The 10,931-nt window shown below is 43.1% G+C and overlaps 1 protein-coding gene across 1 annotated transcript; it reads right to left on the bottom strand.

Moving 5' to 3' along the window:
* Positions 1-1,025: 1,025 nt before the first annotated feature.
* On the bottom strand, positions 1,026-5,086 carry LOC114637725 (PRAME family member 20-like). Its single transcript, XM_028785992.1, has 3 exons — positions 4,794-5,086; positions 3,642-4,211; positions 1,026-1,596 (listed from the first exon to the last, which is right to left on the bottom strand). The coding sequence occupies exons 1-3, from the start codon at positions 5,084-5,086 to the stop codon at positions 1,026-1,028; spliced, it is 1,434 nt and encodes a 477-aa protein (XP_028641825.1).
* Between the last annotated feature and the right edge of the window lie 5,845 nt (positions 5,087-10,931).

Raw genomic sequence — 10,931 nt, forward strand, 5'->3', positions numbered from 1 at the left:
TTTACTTTAAAGTTACATCATCATCTTCTGGACTTCAAGGGCACTGATGCTCATATGCACAGGCATACCCCATCCCACCCAGCATCCTCCCACATCCCACTTTTTCTGGCCTCTTTTAGCACCTGCACTCATGTCACACACTCAGATTTTATATACGAATCTCATTCTGTAGCCCTTGCTGGCCTAGAAATCAAAACTCTACCTGCAAACACATACCACCATGCCCCACATACAAAATGAATCTGGAAAATTTTATGGGACTAGAGAAATGACTCAGCAGTTAAGAGCACTTGTTGCTTTGGTAGAGGACTTAGGTATGGTTCCCAGCACCCACATAGCAGCACACAACTCCATGTTAACTCCAATTCCATGGGGTCTGATCCCCTCTTCCAGCCTCCACAGGGACCAGGAACATATATGCCATTATATACAAACATGCAGGCAAGACACTGATACTCCAAAATAAATCTTTAGAGAATTTGTTTAAATTGTTTTAAAAGTTTGGATGGCCCCTGAAATACAGCCCCATAAAACTGTGGCTTAAACCCCAGTACCTTTTTCTCTTATGTCAATTCCTTCGATGTGCCTATTGTCCCTCATGTCCTAAAGTATCTTGGATTGCGTCTTCAGTACACTCTCCTCAGAGTTTACTGCAATCCTTAGTTGACAACCTTGGGTTCATGTATCTGCCACAACCAGCCACACAATTGAGATGTAGCAGAGTCCCCCGAAAAATGAGGGAGAGCATGTGAAGCAACTTCTGTATATTTTATTTCAAGTGGCTGTCCACACAACTTTCTTAATTATACAGATAGGAAAGATACACATTTCCCAGTTCCAAATATGACATAATCACTATACTGGGGTATTGCCCTTCTATATCCATCTTGCCCAAACCCACTCTCATGACTTTCAACAAGTCAACAAGCAACCTGAAACCATATGTTGTGTGTCCCCTTACTAGACACCTGTGCCTTGCCTTTCATCTCCCACTGTCCCCCATGGTTTTTGATATTTGTATACAGCTAGTAAGAGCTCCGACAGTTACACATAGTGGTTTTGTTATAGATATATCGATTGCAGCACTGACCACAGCGGTCAGTACCAAAGAAGACCCTGCCTGGCTCCCTAATGGTTTTCAGTAGATTCATAAGCTCATCACAATGTTGTTGCATCCTTTGCATGTGGAGAGTACCGCTGTAGTCATAGCTGTCCTGAGGGACAGGGTACAGCTCCAGCCTAAGGTGTATCAATCTGGCAGTGTGGTATAGTAGATCCTTCATGGCAGGCATGGAGATTTGGTTCCCATAGAAACTGAACTTGGTGAGCTGGGAGCACCTGCTCAGGGCAGGTAGGACGGCATAGAGCTGGCTATCCTCAAGGTGACAGTCCTCCAAATCCAAGGCCACCAGGGTGGGTCCAGCTTTTACTAACAGAACTCGGAGGGGTTCAGGACTTAAACCAGTCAATCTGACGTTTTCCAAATTCAGTTGCTGCAATTGACTGACACATGGGAACTCAGAAAGATGGTTCCATTCTGATACTGAGAGATTACAGTGGGTTACTGTCAAGTCATCCAACGAGGTCTTCACGGACCTAATGAGAAAAAAAAGCAAACAGTTCTTGGAATTGATGGCTAGTATAGGAAGATGGCCAATAATAATAGAGGAGGACCATGTGGGCCTAAATCTTTATAACTCTGACAGATCAGTACCCATGATGCTACATGAGAGTCTGTATAATAAAATCTGTACTAAGGTCTGCTGCCATCCTTAACTGCACATACTTCCCTCATTGTCAAGCAAGACCCAAGTCATACCTAAAAAAGCAAGGATCACACAGAAAGGACTAACCCAACAAAAATCTGGCAAAAGCCTTGCAGCACCCACTGACCAACCATACCGTCAGCAATCCTGTCTTTGTCCAGTGTTTCATGCCTTTGTACCTCCCCAACCTCACTACCACACATTCCCAGCTACTCATCACCTATCCAGGCTAAAAGACATTAAAGCTGGGTATGGTAACTAGTCATAGTAGTGCACATCTTTAGTCCTAGCACTTGGAAGTGAAAGGCAAGTGAATATCTGTGAGTTTGAGGCCAGCCTAGTCTACACAGTAAGTTCCAAGACAGCCAGAGCAACAAAGTGAGAACCTATCTTGAAAAAAAAAAAAAGCTGAGTGTTCCAACACACAACTGTAATATTGACACCAGAAAGCTGAGACAAAAGAAACAACATGTTCAAGGTCATTCTGGACCACATAGTAAGAAGTCATTTTTAAAAGAGCCTGCTGGGTGGTGGTGATGCATGCCTTTGATCACAACATTCAGGAGACAGAGGCAAGCAGAGCTCCTAGTTAGAGGCCATAATATATACAGAGGTTTACAGAAGGATTTCCAGGACACCCAGGGCTACATAAAGAAACCTTGTTGAAAACACACACACACACACACACACACACAGAAACTCAAACAAAAAAAAAAAAACAAATAGAAAGAAAACAACCAACAACAAACCCAGCCTATTCCAGGGTGAGACTCCTTAGCAGATAAAGATGCCTGTCCCCAAAGGGGCTGACAGTCTATATTTCATCCCTGTGATCTATATGATAGAAGGAAGAGAACTGACTCCTGCAAATTGTCCTTTGACTTCCACAAGAGCTGAAGCTCTCTATCCACATTTTCCTGAAACCCACACAATAAATTGCTTAGACTACAGTGATGAAGGTTGCACCTGCTGGGTGCTAGAGTCTGACTGGAGTAGTTAAGAGCATTTGCTGTTCTTGGAAAGGATGTGGGTTCAGTTCCCAGTACCCACATGGTAGCTCACCTGAAACAATACCTAGGGATCAAATTGATGATGACGTCATCTGAGCTCCACTAGCAAAACAATATACAAACCAACACTCAGACTCACGCATATACACATAAAATATCAAAACATCTGTAAAGCCAATTTTCGCGATTTCTTCAAAAAGGGCAAACTTTAATTTGCGCTCAAAGACTTCAGATATTACCATTATGAATAAGCCTGCACTAAATCTAGCTATGAGGAAAATGAAAATATATAGGCCAGTCAGAATCAAGAGAGGCAAAATGATTCACACTTCAGCATGGTGCCAAGGAAAATGCCTGTTAAGAACTCTTAGAAATTCTTCTCCATTTCTATAGGATAATATTTTTAAAAATAGCACCATTACATTTAAAGAAAAATTCCAGTGTTTCCTATATGAGAAATTGTAGACAAGCTGAAGTGACCATTCACATGCCTGCTGAATAGAGCACAGATGGGAGCCTAATACAGTTAGTTGTAACAACACCCTCTTCACTTGTCTCTTCCCCTCTTAGTTGAAACACACTAGCTAAGGGGGAAAAAAAAAAACAGAAGCCACTCCCTAGATCTCATTGACTTCTAATGGGTTTCTCAGCACACATCTCTTTGAAGATCACCAAGCCCAGGTTAGACCTGCATCTTTCCATTAGTGATTATGTGAGATTTCTCTCCAGGCCAGAGCAGATGTGAGAATGACACCCTGATATGCTAATGCCTAAGTACTGTCAATCTACAGTGGCTGCAGGGACTCAAGCATCCGCTAATGTAAAGGAATAAGGCTTTGCTTTGCTTTGCAGAGCACGTCTTTACCCAAGCAGTTGGTCCAGGTATCCCTCAAGGAAGCAGACAGCATCTAGATGCAGCTTCTGGAGTCTCTCCAGCTTAAGGATCTGCAAGGTGAACCTGGTGATGATACGCCTCTTCTTCTCTGGGGAGATAAAGTTCTCTTCATGGATGTTAGAGAGAGCAAGTTTACGAAGGTTTCTCATTTGGCGCAGGTAAGGAGCCAAGTTAAGCAAGAAGGAGGGACTGCAGGAGGAATGCAGGCCCAGTGTTTCTACATGCTCCAGGTTCACCTTTTGTGAGAGCTTCCTGTAGTTTTGATGGGATGGTGACCAAATCTGAAGCTCATTACAGTACAGCTGTAACAACCCTTTCCTCCTATCAGCCCACTGAACAAGGTAGGAGAACAGCCTACTCTGGCCTCTATCTTTGAGATACAAGTCCACTACTACTTTCAAGGGATGTACTACTACTGTCTTAGAACAGCAAGGATCTGCTTGAGTGGTCTTGGGTAACCAGTCATCCATGGACCCAGGCCACACATCGAAATAGTTTTGTCCCACGGACCGTAAATCCAGCACTCTTAGTTTGTACTTCCTGTGGGTAAAACAGAAAAACAAGGTAGGCAAGGGGACGATATCTAAAGAGTGTGTGTGTGTGTGTGTGTGTGTGTGTGTGTGTGTGTGTGTGTGTAAGATTGATTTATTTATTATGTAGTGTTCTGCCTGCACATATGCCTGAAAACCAGAAGAGAGGACCAGATCCCACTACAGATGGTTGTGAGCCACCTTGTGGTTGCTGGGAATTGAACTCAGGACCCTTGGAAAAGCAGCCTGTACTCTCAACCTCTAATCTATCTCTCCAGCTCCCTAAAGTGTGTCTTTATTCTATTCCTGAAGTTAGCCTTCCATTCTGTGTCTCACTTTTTTCCATGGACTTTGGCATGTCCCTGTCCCATTTCTAGTACCTGTGGAAAGCAGAGGCAGTCCTTCAGCCACTGCTGTATCCAACATGAGTCCTGCACACTCCATAGCCCTTTCCAAGATGGCACAGCAATGGCCAAATCCTCTGTAGTTCTCTAAGTTGATGGCATCAGAATTCTCCACCCCATCCTTTCACCCTTCATCTCTGCTCTAGATTTTCTGGGTTACCCTCTGCGTGTATCTAAGTCTTCCTCACCTGGGGCGAACCTCCTGGATAAGCAGCTTATCAATCTCCTCTAAGACAACCTGTAATTGAGTCTCCAGGTAGAGTGTCCTCTTCCTCAGAACTCCAAGCGGGAGGCGGGGGAAAGGCCAGGAAGACACTATTGACCTCAGGACCTTAAAATGACCGCCATCATAGGCTTGCTTCAACAGTTGTGGTAAGAATAGTATGGGTAACTCCTCCAAAGCAGTGAGGGCCAAGGCCTCATTCCTCAGAAGGTTCTGTCCTGCCAGTTCCTGAAGAGTGAGTAGGGGCTTGCTGCTCATTTTGGTGGTTCTTCAGGGGTAAAGATCCTGGAGAAGCGTCTAAAAAAGAACATCTATTTTTATGTTAAGACTTAGAGAATCCTTCTCACTCTTCACAGGGCTACAGTCATTGCTCATTCCACTCTGGGTTCCACTGAGCTTAAACTCAAAGCATACACTGCTGGTTGCAGTAGCTATCTTCTCTCAAGCATCGTTGGCCATAGCCCACTTCATCCTCATCCTTGTCAGTGCAAAGGGAGTCCTGAGGATCCTGTAAGCTAACTTAGACTCTCTTAACCTCCACTCAAGACCCTGCATTCCTGAGAGGAGTGGCACAGGCTTGTATTCCCAACACTTGAAAGACAGGAGGTCTAGAGCTAGAGCAATGGCTCAGCAATTAAGAGCACTTGTTGCTCTTCTAGAGGACCTGGATTTGATTCTCAGCCTTCGCCTGTCAATTCACAACTGCCTGTAACTCCAGGTCCAGGAAATCTGATAATGCACTCTTCTTACTTTCTCAGATACACATGTGGAACACACACACACACACATATATATATGAAGGCAAACTCTCATATACACGTGAAATAAATTAAAGGCAGTCATGGTGCTATATATCTTTAATCTTAGGAGGCAGAGGTATGTGAATCTCTGAGTTTGAGGCTAACATGGTCTCCCTAGGGAATTCCATGACAGCTAGAGCTACAGAGAAACCCTGTCTCAAAAGAAAGATAGGAGAATCAAGAGATCAAGGGCAGCCTCAACTACTTTGCAAACTGGACATCAGCTTGGGCTACATGAAACTTCAAGATATATTAACTTTAACCTAACTTGCTATCTCTCCAACCAGTCGTGAAAATATTAAGTGTACACAAACTAAATATTTTGTTCAATTTATCTGACATGGAGGCTCTAATGTTTCTTGCAGAACCGAAAGGCTTCCTCATTTGTGATAAGCAGCAGCAAATATTTGAATCCACAGAGTATCAAGTGCACTGATGATGCAGACATTTGGTGTCCTGCTCAGGCATCTTGGGGTTAGTAGGCAATGATGAAGAAGGGGAAGTCAGCAGAACAGTATTTTCAAACTCAAAACACAGATCTACAGGACACCAAAATCAAGAGGCTTGTTTGTATTAATTAAGATGGACTTTTTTGTTTTGTTTTTGTTTCTTTGTGAAATCCTGGCTATCCTGGAACTCACTTTGGAGGCTAGACTCAAAATGCCTCTTCCACTTGATTGGTGAGATAAAATGCATCTGTCCCCACAACCATCTAAATTAAGGTGTTTTAAATACTTCTTTTTATGTGCATGGGCATTTTACCAGTGTGTATATCTATATATAATGTTGTGTATGTTTCCCAGCCTTATTATGTTTATATGTATGTATGCGTGTACTTACTTATCAGGCTGAGTCTTTTTTTTAGATTTATTTATTTATTATTTATTTATTATGTGAGTAGACTGTAGCTGTCTTCAGACACATCAGAAGAGGGCATTGGATTCCATTACAGATGGTTGTGAACCACCATGTGGTTGCTGGGAAATTGAACTCAGAACCTCTGGAAGAGTAGTCAGTGCTCTTAAACACTGAGGCATCTCTCCAGCCCCAGGCTGAGTCTTATTACTATGTAGTCAAAATGAAAAATCACTCTGTAAAGATGTAGATAGACCAGGCTAGACTTGAACTCAGAGATCTGCTTGCCTCCCAGTGCTAGGATTAAAGATATGGACCAACATGCCTGGTTTCCAGACAGAAAGCCCCCATTCTCACCCCCACACACAGGGTTTCTCTTTGTAGTCCAAGCTGATCTTGAACTCAACAGAGAGACCCCATCTCAATAATAATAATAATAATAATAATAATACTCCAATTCAGTAAATTTTGTAGTTTAAAATTTAGGATCATATAACTTGTGCAGTACTGCATTCTCAACTCCAAAATGAGAGGACTTGAAAAATGTTTGCCTTGGGCTGGAAATGGCTCAGGGGTTAAGAACACTGACTGTTCTTCCAAAGATCCTGAGTTCAATTCCCAGCAACCACATAGTAACTCATAATCATCTGTAATGGGATCAGATGCCCTCTTCTGGTTTGTCTGAAGACAGCAACAGTATACTCATATATAAAATAAGTAAATCTTTTTTTTTTTTTTTTTTTTTTTTGAGACAGGGATTTTCTGTATAGCCCTGGCTGTCCTGGAACTCACTCTGTAGACCAGGCTGGCCTCGAACTCAGAGATCCGCCTGCCTCTGCCTCCCAAGTGCTGGGATCAAAGGCGTGCGACACCACTGCCCAGCAAAATAAATAAATCTTTAAAACAAATTGTTTGCCTTGGGTTTTTGTAAATTTTATTTTATTCTTCTTCTTTTTTTTTTTTTTTGACAGAGCCTCTCTTAATCTAGCCCTGGCCTGGAATTATTTATATAGACCAGGCTGGCTTCAGACTCAGAGATCCTCCTGCCTCTCTCACCCAAGGACTATGATACAAGGTGTGTGATATCACATCTGGAAGTTTTCTGTCCGTTTTAATAAAAAGTGTACATTTTCACTGCTGCTGCTTACATGTAAAACTAGTTTATGAGGCTGAGGCAGGAGGATGTCCCTGAGCTTGAGACTAGCCCAGACTCCATAGTGATTCCCATGTGGGACTCCAGAGTGAGACTTCTCCCCACCCCCACCATCTCAGAAAACAAAGTTCCAAGTTCCAAGTTATAAGTCTCTCAGTGACTGGATTTCTGTCCTCATTGAACTTTCAACTCTATAGCTGTAGCTCCCTAAACAGCTTCGTTCTACAAACTTGCAAAGTCATTAACCCCTTCCTTTCTAGTGTTTCTTTCTTGAAAATATAATAAGGCAATGCTATTTTGTCACCAGGAATCTACCAAACATGAACCAAATGCTGCCCAACTTCGTGACACCAGTCCTAAGACTAGAATGAAGCATGCTTCCTGCTGCAGAGGACCCCAGATTGATGCCCAACACTTACATAGATACCTCAGTCATTTGTAACCCCAGTTCCAATAGATGCAGGGCCCTCTTCTGGCATCTCTGAGCAGTGCATGAACATTATGAAATAAATAAGCACATTAGGCTGGGAATGTGGCTCAGTGGTGGAGCAGTTGCCTACTGTGTACAATGCCAAGGTCAACCGGACTCTAAACCCTGGGCAGATGTGAACTAATAAGTTGTCACCCCAGGTAAACCACCAATGGTGACATGGGAGCTTCCCACTGAAGTTCGACTTGGCCAGCCAATGAACTTATCAGATTTTTATACAGGATCATGGGTTAGGTTACATACAGGGACCTAAGTGGTCCCCAAATAGTAACAACACAGTCTCACCCCAACATGACATCCCATAGCTGCAAAGATGGAATTCTTCCTTCAGCTAACCTTTCCCTCCAACATACTCAGTCTCCTGAGACCAGGAGCGATTAGTTCAGAAATGCACACAGCTGGCATGGGTGCACCGCAGGTGAGGGTCTAGTGTCCCTCCAAGAATGGAAGGTTAAGTAACCACAGCTGATGTGATGAAGCAGTTAATGAGTCATGGGCACCAAGACAGCATTTCACAACATATCCCTACTATTTTTCTCCTAACAAGGAGAGTCTCCCTATCTACTTTGTGGTGGCCTCTAACTCATATTTTTCCTGGCTCAGTTTTGCAAGTTTACAGGTCTGTGCCACTAAAGTCTTGCTTTAAATTTAATGTAAATAACTAGGTGTCGGGGGAGGGGAGGGATCCTGCCTTTAACCCCAGCTCTCCTGAGGCAAAAACATGATGATCTCATTGAGGCCAGCCTGGTCTCTCTATTGAGTTCTAGGACAATCAGGACTGTGTAGAGACTGTGTTCTCAACAAAATAATTAATAATAATAATGTAAAATAAGTGAAAAGCAGAAATTAAAATGATTAGGCAAGGCTGAGCATGTTTGTCAATGCTTTTAACCACAGCAGTGCTTGGAAGGCAGAGGCAGGCTGGTATCTTTGAATTTAAGGCCAGGCCAGGGTAACATAGTGAGATCCTCAAAAACAGGGGGTCAGGAAGTGGAGGGATAGCTCAGTGCCTAAGTGAGCTGGCTGCTTTGAGAGCTTGGATTGAATTCTCAACAGCCACATGATGGCTTACAGTTCCAATTCCAACACTCTCCTAGGCTTCACAGGCTCCAGGCATTCATATAATACAGAGTGCAGGAAATGAACCATTGTGAGTTTCAGCTCTGCCTGGGATACATAACAAGAATGTCACAAAACCAGGAAAATATTCTATTCACCTAAGAGTCTGAATCATGATCATAACATATCAAGTGCATGCACATTTGGCTAGCAGAGATTGGCTGTAGACAGTGCTGAAATTCTCCAGCACCTCTTCCAGCCCAGCTATATTGCCCAGTCTAGCTTAGAACTCCTGACTCAAGGAGTGACCTGACCCTCCAACCTCAGTGGAGCAGGATTCTAGGGGACACTACCAAGGGCCTCATTTTCGGGGAAGGGAGCAGAAGGGTGTCAGTGGAAGTGAGCCACTCACCAGATGGGACAGAGAGCTTTCTATCCAAGCCAGGCTGCCTGTGACAAGTTCCCAGACAGCTTCTTCTCTGGCTCTGCTGCAGTTTTAACACATTGCTACTCAAACCTCCCCTTCACAGCTGAAACTCCCAATGCAAACTGCTTCTAGCTGATTGACATTTGAATCTCCACCCAGCAAGCCTCTTAAGGAGGTTTGTTTTTCCTTATGTTTAGTAATTTAAAGGGAAATAGTGAAATTCAATTGTAAAATCCAAGTGAGTTTCAAAACTTTTGGGAATTCACACCACAAACAGGGACACTTCCCAGTGAGTGAGCACTGCCTTAGGCCTTAGGGAACAGATGTAACAAAGAATTTAGTCTGTTTACCCAGACTGAAACGTGAAACCAAACCAATAGCAAACAACACCAGACTTGGAGGCTCTGGCCTGTAGTCCTAACACTGTGGATGTAAAAGCTAGTGGAGTAGAAGTTTGAGGACAGTCTGAGCTACATAGTGAGAGGACAGCCTGGGTCTCAAACCCAGAGTCAAGAAGATGGCTCAGCTAGAAAAGACACTTTATGTCAAACCTGATTACCAAAATTAGACTCACATGGTAAAAGAAGAAAAAAACAACAACAAAAGCACCAAAAACAAACAAACAAGCAAACAAAATTCCCTTAAATAGAAATAGAGCCTGAGAAATGGTTTAGTGGTTAAGAGGACTTGCTGCCCTTCCGAGATGACCCAGGTGCAGTAACCACCACTCACATGGCAGCTCTCACTCTTTATAACTCCTGTTTCAAGGCAACTGACTCTTATGCAGACGTGCATGCATGCAGGTAAAACATACACACAAAAAAGAAGTAAATCTAAATAATAATAATAAAACAAAACCTCAAGCCTTTCATTCTTTGATATCAAAAGGTTAAAAATATTCCATAGAGAAACAGGTCTGTGAAGACAGCCATTCTTCATGTCTTCACTCCACAGAAAGGCACCATGCAGCCAGTGTCACCTGATTTGATTCCTCTCGGACGGGACATTGTTATATCCGGACTTGGATTTGCTGTTAGATTACTAGAGCTGCTCCTGAGTAGAGAATGTCTGTTGGTGGGTCTGTAAAGTGCTTGCTTGTCTTCTGGCTTCACCATTCAGCTTTGCTGCCGTTTTGGCTGGCATCTTGAACAGAACAGCTGTTCCTATTTATCTGTTATCCCAATATGTAGAACCACAGTTTCTAAGCCTGAAAGTACAAAAGGTGAGTTATGTTTAACATCTGATTTAGTTATCAAGGTTTCAGATTTTCTGTCTTCTCTCTCTCTCTCTCTCTCTCTCTCTCTCTCTCTCTCTCTCTC

The sequence above is a fragment of the Grammomys surdaster genome, unplaced genomic scaffold, assembly GCF_004785775.1.
Source record: "Grammomys surdaster isolate TR1022 unplaced genomic scaffold, NIH_TR_1.0 125408, whole genome shotgun sequence".
Classification (NCBI taxonomy): Eukaryota; Metazoa; Chordata; class Mammalia; order Rodentia; family Muridae; genus Grammomys; species Grammomys surdaster.